At 26.5% G+C, this 18,913-nt stretch overlaps 2 protein-coding genes across 2 annotated transcripts; one reads left to right on the plus strand and one right to left on the minus strand.

Annotated features, from left to right (window-relative positions):
• Window positions 1-392: 392 nt before the first annotated feature.
• On the plus strand, window positions 393-1,972 carry F5B22DRAFT_77560 (NUDIX domain-containing protein). The gene is made up of 2 exons (XM_047980559.1): window positions 393-907; window positions 1,024-1,972. The coding sequence occupies exons 1-2, from the start codon at window positions 850-852 to the stop codon at window positions 1,449-1,451; spliced, it is 486 nt and encodes a 161-aa protein (XP_047832336.1). The 5' UTR covers window positions 393-849; the 3' UTR covers window positions 1,452-1,972.
• A 1,149-nt stretch (window positions 1,973-3,121) lies between these two features.
• F5B22DRAFT_77548 (uncharacterized protein) lies at window positions 3,122-5,291 on the minus strand. Its single transcript, XM_047980558.1, has 2 exons — window positions 4,423-5,291; window positions 3,122-4,365 (listed from the first exon to the last, which is right to left on the minus strand). Exons 1-2 carry the CDS (start codon window positions 5,143-5,145, stop codon window positions 3,337-3,339), a joined length of 1,752 nt encoding a protein of 583 aa, XP_047832337.1. The 5' UTR covers window positions 5,146-5,291; the 3' UTR covers window positions 3,122-3,336.
• Between the last annotated feature and the right edge of the window lie 13,622 nt (window positions 5,292-18,913).

Here is an 18,913-nt window from a genome sequence, read left to right on the forward strand (position 1 = left end):
TGCCGTTACTGCGCAGATGTATTATAAAGATCAATCGTGGATTTCCTTATTCGTGACCCCTCATTGTGCCTCTTATTGTTCTATCCATCCAATTTGTGATGATGGCACGGATCATTGCAATACCCATTCACAAATCCACACCATTGGTCTCTCCTCCAGCATACCATTGTTTGATTTGACCCTGGACTAATTACATTGTCTACCTACTTACCTCTCCCACAATTTTTTTTTAATTTTTTTTAATCTTAGCGCTGGCATGATTCTCGCTTCTCTGGGACCAGAAAAGTATTTTTTTTTAACTGTTCTCCCCAATAGTGTAGTGTCCCGTGGCTCCCGCACGCCCCAGCTACCGAAACCCTCGACAAATCAGTTCAGCCTGCAACAAAGTGGACTACCAAGCCAACCAAATCCATCCCTCGTGCATGCGATACTCGGCTACGCCCCGTGATCTCAAGGAGCAGCTTGCAGGACTTGCGGAACATTCTATTATGGGTCTTGAGGTTTATATGTGCCTTTAAGAACGTCGGCCTTCATTATTTTTCTGCCTCCAGTCGCCTACACCGGTGCCTCAGTGCCGCCTTTTCGTCGCGAGCTCTAAACCCTCCAAGCCACCACCCCCTGGCGCAAGCGCTTCACCATCGACGTCCACTACTTACCCCTACAACATAATTCTTCTTGCCGCTATTCAACCATGCTGCTGAATAGGATACCGTGAAGTCATCTTCTTTCAAGCTGACTCTGGTCGGAGCTATTCTTATCTCCACCACCGCATTCCTTACCACCATCTACATTTCCCCCAGGCAAGCCACTTTTCGACATTTCTCGCGGGTAGCTAGCTATTATTCGAAGATGGCGTCCTCTTCCAATAATCGTTCCATGGAGTCTCGTACGGGAAGAAGTATGCAACGTAAGTGTATATCCTGAGCAGTCACTCAAGCCCATTCGGATGTTGTTACGCCTAAAATGTAGTGTTATGTAGAAGTCTCGCCTACATTGTAGACGAACTAATAATTGGCTTGGCAGGCTATAGCTCCAACGGCGAACGACTAGTTGCTGGAGTGGTACCCCTCACCGAAGATAGAATGTATGTCCTTCTGATTCAATCAACACGGAGGAAAGGCTGGGTCTTGCCCAAAGGAGGATGGGAGTCAGATGAGGAATGTGAGCAAGCCGCTGAACGGGAGGCGTGGGAAGAAGCCGGCATTTCCATCCGGGTCGACTACGATCTTGGGAACATCGTGGACTCGCGACCACCTAAAAAGCTATCGAAGGAGGCGCCCAAATCTCTGTACCGTTTCTATGAAGCCACAGTGCTACGGGAAGAAGCCGACTGGCCCGAAAGGCACAAGCGGGAACGCCAATGGTTCACCTACTCACAAGCCAAAGAGGCCCTTTCGAGTCGTCCGGAGCTTTTACAGGCCCTTGAGGCATCTACTATTCACCGGATGTAGGAACAGCAGAATTCTGTTTAGATGGCGATGCATTGGGAGCGGCGTCTGGCATACAGGGCGATGAACGCATTCCTGCCTGGTCTCATGACTCATTCCGATGACTCAATACGGACGAATTGCATAGATTTGGGTTACGGAGTTCTCGGTGATCATCAACGAACTACACTATTGGCAACTGGCGGTATCTAAACAAGTATACCTGTCTGCCTTTAGATGGGTCAAAAGTACAGGTTGAGCCAGCTTCAAAGCTGGGCAATAGTCAGTTGGGCGGGTGTATTTGATTTCGATTTATTTTTCCCTTCGTCTGCAACTTGCATCTTTGCAAAGCATCGGCAGAAGAAAACTTGCATATAACTCGGGCGTTGTTGGCAAATCATCTTAGAAGCCAAAAGGCTGGTGAGTCTTAAGAAAGCTCCTGGACACTAATCAAGACATACGGAAAGACCAGAGAAGGCAAGATACATTTCTCAGTCATCAAACTGGTTACTACCAACACCATACCACGTGTAGAGATGCCCAAAATTGCGCAAGCAATCGATCGTGAGCAGCAGTCGGGCAAAAATAGATGAGGCTCACGGCAAGTCTTTGAGAGATCTCCCTTACTAGGGATGAAACGTAGACATCACAAAGCAAAACAAGGTCTCAACACATTGGGCAAATGTCTTGTCCCCTTGAATACCGTAGTGATGTGATGAACAACTCCTTCTAATGCTCTTCTATGTCAGACAAACAGGGGCTATTTCATGGCATCAAAATGGGACACTTGCAGATCAGCCCAGCCACATGTGACTCTTAGGCGCCGGGCTTAGTAACTTATAATTGCCCACGAGGCTTCTCCGTGGCACCTCGTGAGTAATCTAACATGAACAGCTCCTGCTAGCATTCCTTCTAACATGCTACCAAGCATGGCTATCATACCTATCAGTCTGTCGGTGTATGTACAACCTGCAGAGACGTCAAGGTTCATCATGGCGGCTGTCTGCTCATGACTCTACCCACTCTGAAGTGTACGTCATTCTGAACTAATATACAGAAAAGCATAATGTATTTTTTTCTCCCACTTACAGCACCTACCTATCTATGTCCTGTGCGCGGGGGACTCGTATTCATGTTGTCTTACGTGCATGGATGGGTGTTATATATACCATGCTCAATGCACAAAGATCCCGATCTGATTCACTACCACCATCATGTTCTACTATTAGCGGCGTGGGATGTGCATGTTAGTTATGGAAATGATTTGTTGCCTCCCTGTCTGTTCTATTTTGAACAATGAGTGCGGATGTGGGTGGGTGGTCACACGCTCCTGTTTTTCCCAACGGCCGATTCATCTATTTCGTAAGACAGAAACTAGAAAAAAAAGCAAAGGAAGCAAGGGGCATGGTCAGGATCGCAATCAACTGGTAGATTTGTAGCTAGCTCATCACGGTACTTCAATGTCTCACTGTGCTATGTACTGGGTACCTACTCAGGTTGGTTGACGAGACTATGGTATCCAAGGGGGCCTGGTGTCAGTGAGCTTTTGTGCTGTTTGTGAGTTTCCAACTCCTTTATCACCAGCTTTTCTGGGTATGGGAAGTTAGCTGGGAACCAGTACCATGATAACAAAGATCAGATAACTAGAGATAGAATAAATAGTTACTAGCAAAAATGAAGCTTGACAAGCATCAATCAGGTAACCTAGTAGAAAACAACATTTTAGAGCTAATCTTCAGAACGTTTTCATATTCTTTCTACGTTCATTAAATAGTGCTATATGAAATTCCGTGGTGGTATATCCAAATACGCCTTACACCAAATCAATTCCTCCCTTGCCTAGCCATGAAACAAAATTATACCCTTTTAATACCATCCACATTATCAAACCTCATCTAACTCCCTCTATCTACCCGAGTCTAGCAGCGCGGCCGTCGAGATTAGGTCTACCACGATTCATCATACTTTCTCTCTGTGACTCGTTACGTGTCCGAGGGAATGTCGCAAAAGTGCCGCCAGCGTTTTTAGGCTGCCCAAGAGAGGCTCGTGTATATGAGTTGTCGCGGCCACTGCTGGCTTGCCCTTGTACGTCGGTAGGCGTTGGCTCAGCCGATTCCATGTCACTGCTATCTCGAAACCTGAAGCGATTTCGATTCGCTTTGGTTGAGATCGTCGGCGGACGCCAACCGGGTGTCTCCGTGTCTAAAATACGCGTTGAGCGAGAACTTACCCGCCCTCCAGAGGGAGGCCCTTTGTCATCCGGCGGTTGACTTATGGAAGTGCTGGTTTGTGGTTGCCCCCGTGGTGACGATTGACTTGAAGCAGGGATAGCAGGAATCTCGGGGGTTCGATCTGGTGTGTTCAGTATAGGTGGGGGAGGCATGGGCTCTGCTGCACTTTGCTGAATACCCGTAGACGATTCTGCCTTGCTCTTTTCGCTATTAACCCGAATAAGACGGACGGTAGTTGCATTATTGACGCCATTGCCTTTCTGTAGTCGAAAAGCTTGTGGCTGTACTTCTTCTGCCTTCTCTGCGCGTCGCCCACTGACCCTATTCTCTGCTTGATCGCTATAATCACTGACCGCAGAGCCAATATTACCCCATTCTTCACGTTGAGCTTTCTTGGACTGGATCTGAGGACTGAAGCTTGGCAGCCTGAATTCTTTCGCTGGGGATTTGAAGGACCCGCCAAAACGTGGGAAATGCGGGTTTAAGGAACCTCGAACTGCGATAGGTTTCACATATTTCTCCTCTTTGACCCCTTGGACCTCTTTCGAGCGAGACGATCTTCTCCTCTGCCTATATCGCAACCAGAAGCAGGAACAAGCTGTGCTCAAGATGGCGGTGCCAATAATCGCCACTACGATAATAATAGCAAGATTCGTAGTGGATACTGAAATTGGTTGCGGTTGGTTCATTTGAGGGTTTGTACTATCCTACATGCCATTAAAGATCAGTATGCATCTTCAAAAGGTACGTGTAAATTAACATACCGTCACACCAGTTGCGCCCTCTTGAGCTGCTTGAATCTGACTCGCTGCAAATTGGCTAGCGGCTACTCTTGCAGAGCTTATAGCCACGCTGGCACTGCTCTCTGCACTGGCTTGGTTGGCTGATATACGGCTACTCATGCTAGCTAACGACTGTGATATCTGATCGCTAGCACGCGCGTTAGCCGAAGACACAGCACTTGACGCCGACGACCGCGTTTGAGACAGCTCCCGGTTAGCTTGGTCAGCTGCCTGGTTTGCTGACTGTGTGGCTTGATCTGCAGACTGTCGTACAGATTGAGCAGATTGTGATATCAAACTCAACATTGAGGAAGCGCTCGATGAGACGGATGATATAGCTTGGGTAGCAGATTGTGAGAGCGATTGTAGTTGAGATGAAAGTGCTTGTATCTGGCCATCATCCTGCCGCTTCCGTAACAATGGTGTTGCTGTTGGTCTAGGCAATCGCAATGCCAAAGATTTCCCTGCTGCCGGCTCACTCTTTCGGCCAGCTACTCCCGCTGAGAGCCTTTCGGCCCCGATTTGCTCCTCGATAACTCCAGGGGTCACCGCCTCATGTAACACGACTTTCCTGGACATCGAGTCCTGCCCGACGGTGGTAGAAGCAACAACACTTCTTAGCTCCTCGCCCTGGCTGTAAGTTAAAGCCTCCCTAGTGGCCGCCACCATCAAAATTGAGTAACCCAGGAGCCAGCTCAGCTGCATCGCTCATATATCCATAGCCTGTGTCGATAAGTTCTAATTGACGTCCAGGCGCTAGTTTGTAAGATAGAAAAAGGAATGGAAGTACAAGATGGTGTGAGTAAGGGTGACGTGAAGAGCGATGTATAAGTCATATGATAGTGATTAGTATAGACATGGTTGTTGACCCCCATCACCATTCTCATTACCTTAGACAGCAGGTATCAGCGTGTCTAGGCAGGGGATAATGCATCTATGTTTGACAAGCAGTACAGCAGGTTTCGAGGCCCTAAAATGGACGGTTCCTAGCAGATGGCCTAGTAGCCAGGAACCTGGAGAGCTGCAACACACGGCCGATAACAGAGCAGATCAATCTGGCCAATGGGTCCAGGTTGGCCATCCGATTTTGTTATTTGACCTGGTATTTCATGAGGCGGGGAGGTGTGTGATCTTCGACCGGAAACGCTGTAGCGAAATGCAACCAGGATGCGAATGGAGAGGCAACGTGAGCCAAGAAGGTGGGGATGAGCCGCATCGGAGGCGCCAGATCGGATCGGAAAGGATGCCGATTTTTCGCGAGATATATACCTAGTTCTTAGTTGGGGAGAATAACAGTACCGAGCCACAGATTTGCTGTGATTCATGCCACTTGTTGTAAGAAGAAGGGAAATCAGAGGCATCGTAGTCTGCTCCTGTCTATAGTTTGGTTTTCGTTTCTGGATCTCCTGATCAGCATGACAAGAATAGTCTTGTAAGAGGGCTTCGGATTAGGCAGAATACAGATCACCACGACGTTTGTTTAAAAGGTCAAAACATTTGGAGCGAAGGTAAACTTCTACGGAGCAGAAGGAATCTATGAGGACATTTACAGCACGCTGGATACTTGAATTGCCATTTTTGGAATGATCTCAGCTCTGAAGACATATTACGGAAGTGTGTCTCGGAAGCTATTTTAAAAGGTAAAGTTAAATCTAAATTAACCTTATTATAATAACCATATTATAGCTTAATATAATAAATCCTAACTATTATTACTTTTATAGCTAATACTAGTCGATTTTTTAAACTAGCTACGATAGCTTAGATATTCTTTATTGAAGCTTTAAGTATTATATTTCCCGCTATTTCCATAGGCGTAAAGGTATAACAGCGTTTCAACTACTCTTTCCACCCTATTTAGCATTATTATTAAACCTATACTTCCTTTTTAATTATAATAATATAGGCATAATAGGTATAATAATAAGGCGTTAAGGTATCTTTCCGCCTTCTTTACTTTTATTATTATTATTATTATTATTATTATTATTAAAAAAGAAGTTAATATTAAGAAATATATACTATTTAATTAATTTAATGATAAATAAAAATAAGGATAATTAAAAACTTACATTTAAATATTATTTTATAAGGTCCTTTATTGTTTTAATATAAAGTAATATATAATATTTTATAATATAAGTTTTAAATAAATTATTTAAAGTTATTACTTTAAATATATACTTTAACATTTTTTAAATATTATTATCTTTATTTAAATATTAGTTAAATATAATTAAAGCTAAAAATATAGTTATATTAATTTATTACCCCTTATAAGCTTTAATTATATTTTAAATTCTATTATATTAAGTATATTAAAAATAAATAAAACCTTTTTAATATTTAAGCTAATAAAAACTTTAAATTTAAATATAATATAGGTATTAAAAAATATATTAAATAGGTATAGGAATATTTTTAATAAAAAAAAAGGTTTAATAATAAAAGAGATTTAATAATAAAAGGTTTTTAAATAAATAAAATTAATTACTACTTTATTACCTTAAGTAATGTTTACCTTAAGTATTATTTGCTTTAAGTATTATTTACTTAAACTATTAATGTTAAATAATTTATTTTAATTTATAACTTATAAAATATTATATATATATATAGCTATAAAAATATAAAACATTTATTTAAAATCTATTAATAAAGCATTAAACCTATTATAACTATAGCTATATATTATTATTATTACTTTTACCTATATATAATCCTTTATAGATAGGTATATAATAAAACGATACTTTAAAAAAGTATATTATAAAGCAAAAAAGGCTACTTCCTATTTATTTTAAAGGTTATTAAAGGGGTAACAATATTAAAGGTAAACTTAAATTAAATATCTATAAACCTAATATTTATAAACCTAATATTTATAAATTTAATATTTATAACTATAATACCTTATAATAAAGATAATATAAATGGAAAGTTAAATGTTATTATTATAAATAAGGATAATATATTAAACTTTTTATTAATAAATTAAGTTATAAAAATCTTATATATATTAAAATAGCTTAATAAAATTATAGTAAGCATCTTTTAAAAAGCTATACTATATTAAAATATAGTTAAGAAGTTTTAAATTTAACTATTTTATATTTAAAACCTTATCTTTAATAAAAAGTTATAAAAGGGGAAGTATAAAACCTTTTTATTTTAATTAAAAGAATTATATAATAATATTTATAAAAATATTATAAAGGAAGGTTAAAGGTTAAAAAATAAAAGGGTTAAAGCTATAAATAAGCTTATAATATTAAGTAAAACTAAGCTTAAATTTTAATATATAATTTAATATAAATTATATAACTTTTTTTAAGCTATATATTAATAAATAAATAATTATAATATTAATTACCTATTTATAATAGTATTAGTTAATATTTAAACCTATTATTATATTATACCTAGGAATATAAGGAAGAGGGGTATTTAATAAATGCCCTATATTTAAACGAGCAATATTTTTAAATTAAATATTATTATATATTATATATTAATATTATAAAAAATAAAAGTTATAAGGGTATAGTTAAGGTTATATAATTTTTTAATTAATAAAGGCTTAATAGTTATTCTTATTAATAACCTTAACTTTAATTAGGCAATTAGGTTATTTAAAGCTAATAAGCGGGCTACTGAATAACTATTTCCCTTTGTTAAAGTTGCTCCCCTTATTTCTAATATAAGTAAGAATAATATAAAATATATAAAGAAACCGGTTTTTATAAAGCTGTAAACCTTTACCTTTATTATAAAGTACTTTTATTTTATAATTATTAATATAAACCTTATTAAATAATTAAACGGGCTTAATTAAAAGTTAAATTATATAGATATTAATCCTTTAATAGCTAGTATATCAATAGTAAGGGGTTTTTTTTATATGCAATATTATTAGCTATAGCTTATAATTAACTTTAGTATAAATTGCTTAAAGTAAAAAATTAACTATAAAAGCTTAATTAAGGAGTTTATTAAATATATATATTGCTTAAAGGAATAGGTTATTAAACGGTTAAAGATAAAGGATAAGTTTTTACGGATAAAAAAGGGGTTAACGTTTTCCTAAGATAACATAAAGGGCATTAAAGTCCCTAAGGATACGTTTAGGAAATATGTACTTTTAAATTAGCCTATTCCAACTATTAAAAAAATGTATATTATAAAATGGGCAAGGTATTAAAAATTAACGGTTAATAATAATATTATTAATAAGTATTAATAATATAAATAATATAATTAATACTTTATAAATAAACAATTAAAATAGTTTAATTTATTATTTATTACCTTTATAATGCTAATAAATATATATAAAAAGGTTTTAATTATTTAAAGGTAATAAAATATTTAACTTTAAAGAAATACTTTTAATGTTATATAATAATATTATAACTGTTAAGCTAATAATAGGAATAATATTAATAATAGCTAACTTAATTTATTATCTATTACTTCTATAGCGTTAATAAATATATATAAAGAGGTTTTAATTATTTAAAGGTAATAAGACGTTTAGCCTTAAGGAAATGCTTTTAATGCTATATAGTAATATTATAGCTATTAGGTTAATAATAGGAATAGTATTAAAAGAGGTAATATAATAAAATAGTTATTATATTAAAAATTTAACATTAATAAAAAATTTCTTAAAAATTAATAAAAGTTATATATATATATAGCCTTTAATACGCTAATTTTAAAAATGTAGGTTTTATAATATTAATTATATTAAGAATAATATTATTAATAAATAAGGTAGGTAATTATAGAATTATAATTATAATTAAATAAAAAATAAATAATTTAAATAAAAATTTAACTTATATATTAAATCTTTTAAAAACTTATAAAAGTTATATATATATAAAGCTTTTAATAAATTAATTTTAAAAATTTAAGTTTTATAATATTAATTATATTATATATAGTATTATTAATAAATAAAATGGGTTAGTTATAGGATTATAATTATAATTAAATAAGGAATTAATAATTTAAGCAAAATATAATATATATAATAAATCTTTTAAAAGTTAATAAAAGTTATATATATATATAACCTTTAATATATTAATTTTAAAAATTTAAGTTTTATAATATTAATTATATTATATATAATATTATTAATTAATTAAGTATAAGGTTAATAAAATATATAGGAAAGTAATGGTGGAAGTAATAATAGGGATAATAATAGGAATAGTTATACCTAAGCTTAAAGGAAGCTATATAAATAACTTTATAGCTTAAAAGTTAATTTAATAAATAATTAAAAGTTTAAAAAATATAAAAACGGTTAATTTATACCCTTAAATATAATATGCGTTATATAAGGTGCTTAAGGGTCCTAAGTTAAAATATTTAAATAATAGCTTAATACCTTAAAGCTTAAAATAGGTAGGCTGGTAAACCTTCCTATAGTTTATAATTATTTAAAATTATTAATATTATAATAAAATTAATATAAATTAATAATATTAATTATAAAGAATTTAAAAATATTAATTTTATAATATAAATTATAAAATGTATATTATTATTAATAGTTAAAGGTAAAGGTAAGCTTTTATAATATAAGGTTATTATAAGATTGGTTATAAGGGTAAATAGGGCTAAGCTAAGTTAAGTTAGGTTAAATAAGTTAATTAATTAATTATTTATTAATTTATTAACCTTTAAAGTATTTAATAATAATTGGTTAAGTTATTTTAAAACTTTAATTTTATTATTATAAACTATACTTTTTAAGCTTATTAATATATAATTAACTATAACTATATTGCTTTATGTTTAAGATAATAGGGTTTAAACCTATTTTATAATATTTAATTATCCGGAGAAGTAAAAAGGCATTACCTTAGTTTATTATATTTTATAGGAAATAGCCTTTTAAGGTATACTATTAAAGTATTAAAGAGCTTAATTCCTATTAATTTATTTCTTTCTCTTTATTTATATTCCTTTAATTTTATCCGTTTTCCTTAATATATTATAAATATTCTATCCTATTTTATTAATATATTATTTCCCTTTATTAATTTATTATATTATACGTTTAATCCTTTTTATTTATATAATTTTTTAAACCTATTTTTATATTTATTTATTTTATTTAACCTTTACTTTTTAAAGTTTAATAATATTATATTATTAATAATTAACTATAATAGGAGCTTATATACTTTATTTTATATAATTTAGCCCTATAGTTTAAAGTATTTAATATAAAAATTTAAATATTCCTTTAATTATATTATGTTCCGTTTTACTTATTCCAGTTGGATTACTAGCGCTACCTATTCTTTTAAGCTAAATGTAGCTCTATTTAATAGTTGTTTAACCTTTAATTTATAGATCTACTATAATGCTTTCTATAAGGGGTAATGTTTAATATAATAATATATTAAAATAATATATCTTTTTAAGTAGATTAAATATATATTTATAATAATTTATATAATTTTTAACGATTTTATTTTTTTTACTATTTTATTTATTAATTTATACTTTAGGATATTATTGTTTATTTATTTCTTTTTAATAAGGTTAAGGTAAATATAATCCTTCTACTTTTTTATTATTAAGGTATATAGCTTTTTATATTTAAGGTTTTAATAGGTATCTTTTATAAATGAGATATTTAATGCTTTTATATCTAGGTATTTTATAATAAGGGGTTATATATATTTTTTAAAGTTCCGTTTTTTTATTATTAACGATTTATTTTTAAGGAGTATAGGTATTTTAAATGTTTTAATTGCCTTATAGTTCTTTTCCTCCTATAAGTTTTTTATTTTAAAGATTTATTATATTATAAAGAATTTAATCTTTTTCTTTTTTAATATATTATTTTATTATAGTTCGTTTAAGTTAAAAAGTATATTTGTTTAATTAATGTTTTATAGGATATCCTTTAATATAATATTATAGAATTTTATATTTTTTTTTTAAGGAGGATATTATATTAGGGGTAGTTAATAGCTATTATTAATAGTTGTTAAGGGTAGTTATTTATAGGTTAATAGGTTTTAGGGTTTATTAGGTAATTTAGGTTATTTATAGTAATATATTTAATTATTAAAGGGGAAAGGGAGGGGAAGTTTATTTTTAATTATTTTTTTAATAAGTTAAGTCTTTATATTTATTATTATATAACGTTTAATTATTATATTACTATTTTTTACCTTTTTTATTTTCTTTTTTCCTTTTATCTTTTTATAAGTATTTATAGTTTTAATCTTTTCTTTACTTTTTTTTACTTAAGTATTTTTATAAGCTTTAATTAAGTTTTAATTAATAATCTTTTAATATATTAAAGCCTTTATATAAGTTTTATCTTTTAGGTATTTTATCTTTAAATTTCTTTAAAGATCTTTAAATTTATAATATTTAAGCTATATAGCTTATTAATTATTATTGCTCTTTCTTTTAATATTATTACCTTTATTGTTTTTTTAAAAAAGGTAATTATTTAAATAGGTCCTTAATATTTATAAATGCTTTAAAATGAATATAATAGGTATACTTTTTATAAGCTTTATAATAGGTTATAGTTTAAAGCTATCCATTATTTATATAAGGGTTCTATAAAGGGGCTTATTAATATAATTACCTTTAGTTTATCTTTATTTTTAAGTTTTATTAATTTTATTCTTTATATTTTAAGCTTTTATTATTTAAAGTTCTATTTATTAAAAAGCTCCTTTAAGTATTTTTATATATCTTCCGCTTTATTCTATATATATTAAATAATTATACATTTAATTTAAATATATTGTTTTATTATATTTTTATTATTTATTAAGCATTTTTATACCTTTTAGGTTATTTAAATAAGTTAGGAGCCTATATTTATTATTTTATATAATAGCTTTTAAATAAGGTTAATTATTTTATATTTATAAAAATACTTTTTTAATACTTTTTAAATATTTATTATAATTATTAATAGCTTTATAAATTAAAAGATAGTTTAATTAATTATTTTTATTCTTTCCTTTAAGTTAATTCTTTATAATTTTTTTTAATAAGGTTAAATATTACTTTTAAAAGCTTTATTAATTTACCTTTCCTTATCCTTTTACCTATAAAGGGTATTTAAGTATTTTCTTATCTTTATTTACTTTATTAATGCTTATATTCTTATATAAGTTTTATTTAAAAGTATATTTTTATTTAATTAAAAGTTTATTTAATAATAATTCTATTACTTTTTTAACTTTATATTTATATTTATTTAATTATAAGTTTAAAAGCTTTAATGTTTTCCTTTTTAAGTTTTAAATGTTTTTTATCCTTTTTATTTTATAAATTAATTAAATTATTTAACAATTAAATAAAATAATACTTATATATTATCCTATATTTACTTAAATAAGTATTTAATAATATAAAAGATATTTAAAGGAATGTATTAAAATTTAATAATGGTATAATTAATTTAATATATATATTATAATTAATAAAGGTAAAGGTTTTATATTTATTAAAAATTATAATAATAAACTATAAATGGAATTATAGCATTTTTTAATTTTTTAACTTAAAATCTTAAGCTTAAATAATCTTTTATTATTAAACTATTTATTTAAATTTAACTTATTAATTTATAATACTTATTAAATTAAAACCTCTTTCCTTTAATATTTTTTATTATTATTTAAATATTATTTACTTTAATAATTAGCTTTAGATTTATTTATATTAAGTATAATAAAAGTATAAGCTAAAATATAAATTAAAATAAAAATAATAATAAAGATAAATTAAATAAAAGGTATTTATTTATTAAAAATATTAATAAATAATATTAGTTTATTATTAAAATGTTATATATATTTAATATTAATAGCTATAATAAATAAATTTAACTAAATAACTTTTTTAATATTTATTTAATAATATACTTTAATATAAATATTAAATTCTTTAATGTTATTATATTTATAATAAAAATAATTATTAATATAAATAACCTTAAAGGTTAATATTATTTAGTTTAATAAGTAGTTATATAATGCTTAATTAATAAGTTTTAAATATTTAAATTTTATAAAGCTATAAAATGTTTTAATATTAAAGTTAGTATTAAGTTATATGTTAATAGTTTTTAGGATTAAAGTAATTCTATTATTATGTTTAAGCGTTAAGCTTTTTTATCCGTTGTAATATAGCTTGTCTTTTCGTAAATAAGTTAAATTTAAAAAGTTTTAATTAAAAATTATAGATATCCTTCCATTAATAGCTAAATTTAAATAAATAGGGGGTTAATAATAAATTTATAAATGATCTTTACTTTATTAATTAAGCAAATTATACTATAGGACTTTAATAAGGGGGTAATAATAATAAATATTATAATAGGTAAAGGTAATAAAATAGTTATATTTTTTAATAGGCTTATATTAGATAGGAATAATAATATAAATATATTTTAAGGTAAATTCTTATAGTTAAAAGCAACGAAAGGTAAGCGTTACGAGGGAAAATCCCAAAACCGATAGCTTAGAGAGAGGAGGCCTTTTAAGCCTAGTTTTAAAAGAAGAAAGAAAGCAATCGAATTGGATATAGCGGTTTATTCCTTTAAATGCTTAAAGCCTAATGCTTAAATTATAAAATATAAGTATATTAATATTACTTAACTTTCTTTATACGTTAGTTATAAGTTTTATATAATATATTATAATATCTTTAAAGAAGATAACTAAATTGAAATATATTTTAATTTAAACTATATTATTTAACTTTCTTTATATATTAGCTATAAGTTTTATATAATATATTATAATTTCTTTAAAGGTAGTAATTAAATAAGTTAAAATATATTTTAGCTTAAGCTGTCTTTAATTTTTATACTTTTTATATATTAGCTATAAATTTTATATAATATATTATAATATTTTTAAAGGAGGTAAATAAATTAAAATATATTTTAATTTAAATTATTTTTAATTTTATACTTTTATTATATATAGGTTATAAAAGTTATAATATTAAATTCTTATAATAATATATTAAAATACTTTAAATAATAAAAAATATAAGTATTTAAATTTATATATATTTATTAATAATAATTATAAACTTTAATTTAATATTTAATTAAAAAAAGTATATAATTTCCTTTAATCTTTTATATAGTATAGGTATAAAATCCTAAATTTATATAGCTACTTATAAAATAATACTTATTTATTAATAATACCTATACCTCCTTTAAATGGTTAAGATATTTAAATAGCTTAAGAATAAAAGCAACTATTAAGCTTATATTTAAATTAAGCTATATAAGGGCTATACTTATAATAGTTATAAATATATTATTAATAAAGTATAAAATACATTTTTAATTTAAGGGCTTTTTATTAAAGTTAGGATTAAAATATATAGTAAAGGTAGATTTAATAAATAAATAACTTTTAAAGTAAAGGGTAACGTTATTATAAAGAGCATTTTAAATAAAAGAATTAGCTTAAAGTTAAATAGTTATAAGTGGTTAAGTAGCTGTAGGTTGAATAGGTGTGGGTTAAATAGCAGTAGGTTGAACAGCAGTAGGTTGAATAGAAGTAGGTTGAACAGAAGTAGGTTGAATAGAAGTAGGTTGAACAGAAGTAGGTTGAATAAAAGTAGGTTGAACAGAAGTAGGTTGAATAGAAGTAGGTTGAATAGAAGTAGGTTAAATAGCAGGCTGAACAAAAGCAGGTTAAATAGAAGTAGGCTAAATAGCAGGTGATTGAATAGAAGTAGTTCGAATAGCAGTAGGTTGAATAGCAGGCTAAATAAAGGCAGGTTAAATAGAAGCAAGCTGAGTAGTAAGTAATTAAACAAAAGCAATTCGAATAAAAGTAGGTGGAATAGGAGTAGGTTAAATAGGGGTAAGTTAAGGAGTAATAGTAAGCTGAATAGCAGGTGTATAAATAGAAGCAGGCTGAATAAAAGTAGATTAAATAGTAAGCTAAATAAAAGCAGTTCGAACAGAAGTAGGTGGAATAGAAGTAGGTTAAATAAGGGTAAACTGGGGAGTAGTAGCAGGTTAAACAGTAGTAGTAGGTTGAACAATAGTAATAGGTTGAACAGTAGTAGCAGGTTGAACAGTAGTAGCAGGTTGAACAGTAGTAGCAGGTTGAACAGTAATAGCAGGTTGAACAGTAGTAGCAGGTTAAACAGTAGTAGCAGGTTAAACAGTAGTAGTAGGTTGAATAGAAGCAGGTTAAATAGGGGTAAGCTAAGGAATAGTAAGTGGTTAAGACCCACGGGTAAAGAGGTTTAAAGAAGGAGTAAGAGTTTAAATAATATTATATAATAGTAAAGGTTATTAAGGTTTTCTATTTTACAGGAGCGGTATAAAGTGAGCCCCTTTTTAACATAGGTTTAATAGTTTTAAATTATTATATATATTAATATAATGTATGTTTTTTTTAAATATAATGTTTTTTCTTTAATTAATAATGTTATAAATGTTATTAAGGTTTATTTAAATAAATAGTTAGTTTATTATTAATATAACTTATTAAGCTAAAGTATTATTATTAAAGGTATAAATATTTTTACTTTAAATATACTTTATAAGGTTATTTTAAAGAGCTTTTAACTATTTATATTCTTTAAAAGTTAAATCCAGGTTTATAACTATTAAGCTAAGCTTATTTATATAAAATTAATTATATAACTATTATAAAAAGTTTAAATATATACTTTAAATAACTATAAAAACGTTAAGGTTTTAACTATTTTAAATATATTATATAAAGTAAGCTTTTAAGTTTTTAAGCTTTTTAAGTTCTATAGTAGGGCTATTAATTCCTTAATTATTTAAAATAGCTTTAGTTAAGTTTATTAATATACTTTTAAAAAGATTACCTATAAATAGTATTATTAATTATAAAGCTAAAGCTAACTTTTACTTTATTTTAAAATCTAGATTATTAATAACTTAATATCCTTAAAATAATTAGTATTAATATATAAAGTATAATAGAATGTAATAATTTTATTACTTTTTTATTAATAAGCTTTATATTATTTAAGTCTTTAACTTTAGCTTAATATTAAATAATAGCTTTAATAAAGTTAACTTTAATTATAGTTTTATTAATATTTTAACCTATATTATTTAAATAGCCTTATAAGTTTAAGGTATAATAATTGCTATTTATTATATTAGCGGTAATTAGTTTATTTAATATTTTTCTTTAAAGTTATTCCGGAATTTATAGCTTATATATAATATATTCCATTTTTATCCTTTTTATAAATTTATTATTAATTATTAAACCTTTTAGCTTATTATTCTTTTTAACTTATAATTTATTCCTTTTTAAAAGATTATTTAATATAAAATTAGTTAGAATAAATATTTTAAATAGCTATAGGGAAAGGGTAAAGGGCTTTAAACTATTTATTAAAATAAGTAATAAATAAGTATAATACTTTTTTAATAAAAAGTGCGGTAATAAAAGAAAAGAAAAAAGAAAAACGAAATAAAGGGGATAGGTTAATAAGGGAAATAGGAAAAGATGGAAATAAAAAAAGAAAAAAGTAATAAACTATAAGCATTTATATATATATTTTAAATGTTAATTATATATAATAAGCTTTATTCCTAAATATTTATATATATAAAGGATTATTAATTTATATTAAATATAATATTTAAATATTATAATAATTTAAGCTTTATTTACTTCTATTAATAATAGATCTTATTTATTATAATTAATATATTATTTAAAGTATTAAATAAATTCTAACTATTAATACTAATTTATTAAAGGAAGTATTTATTAATAACTAATATTTTTACTCTTTTTTTAATATAATGAACCTATTTAAAATGCTTATCTTATATTACTTTAATATAATTATATATATTATTTATATAGCTTATAATAAAGTAATATAGGAATATAATAACTATTTTTTATTTATTATAAACCTAGTTTAATATATCCAGCGGTATAATATACCGGATAATAATTTTAACCTAGGAATATTATTTAAAGATACCTTTAAAAGCATTATAAAAGAAATTTCTCGCTTTAATATACTATAGGATATATAAAAAGCTATTAACTATTAGCTTTATTACCTTTAATTTAAAGTTTATATTTTAAAGGGATATAATAATATAGTTATTAATATAGCTTAATTAAACTAATCGGAATAAGTTATTTAAAGTAAGTTTTATTAATTTATACTTTAATATTAACATTTTATTAATTATTATTATTATAAAGGTACTAGTATATTTATAATGCTTAAACTATATTTAATAAATAAATTAATAAAAAAAGTTATTTAAACAATAGGTTTTAAATATTTAATTAATACTTTAATTAATATTATATAGGGTTTTAGCCTACTATTATTACTGTTTAAAGAATTGCTTTATATAAATATAGCCTATTTTTAAAATAAATTATATCTTTTTTAATATATTATAATAATAATTTTTAATATAAAGCAATATAATATTATATAAAATATTTATATAATATAACTTTAAAAGGCTTATTAAAAAGGTAAAGTAATTTATATAAGGGGAAAGCTTAACTAAAAGGTATATATTATTATTATAGTAAAAGCTAAATAATAGGTCGCTTAGCTTAAAACTTATAATTATTATAGAGTTAAACGTTATTTAATATTCTATATTATATAATACTTTAATTATAATAAAAAAGGTAATTAAAGTAATAAGGATTATAGTTTAAGGTAACCTTATCTATTAAACTAACCAAATAAGGTATTAAAGTAAGCTAAAGAACTAAGTAATTAAAGCTCTTTACGTTATAGGAGCTAGAGGTGCTAGAGGTATTAAAAGTATTAAAGGTGTAGCTAAAGAAATAATTATTAAAATTAAAGTTAAAAGGATAGGTAATAGTATTAATAGTTTATTATTAAAATAGTTATTATTTAATATTTATTTTATAATATATTTATATTTTTACTATATAGCTAGAAATACTATCTTAAGGTTATAAAGCTTATATAATATAATTAATTAAACGATAAAATTAATTAAATAATAAGATTTATTAAACGATAAAACTGGTTAAATAATAAGATTAATTAAACAATAAAACTAATTAAATAATAAAACTAGTTAAATAATAAAACTAGTTAAATAATAATTATATATATAGGTTTTAAATAGTAAAATAGGTAGGTATATAAAATAAAGTATATAAAAACTAATAGATTTAAAAAGTAATATATATAATATTAAAAAAAGGGGTAATATAAGTAAATAAATAAAAGGAATTAAAGAACTATTATATATAATATATTATATTAAATATTAAAGCTTAAAAATTAAAAAAGATAATTATATTTTTATTATTTTTATTATATATTTATTTAAATATATTATAAAAATTATATTTATAATATAATAGTAATAAGGTATATTATATTATATATAATGAATCATTAAAAACCTTTATTATATAAT

The sequence above is a fragment of the Xylaria bambusicola genome, assembly GCF_022495145.1.
Source record: "Xylaria bambusicola strain CBS 139988 unplaced genomic scaffold F5B22scaffold_13, whole genome shotgun sequence".
Lineage (NCBI taxonomy): Eukaryota > Fungi > Ascomycota > Sordariomycetes > Xylariales > Xylariaceae > Xylaria > Xylaria bambusicola.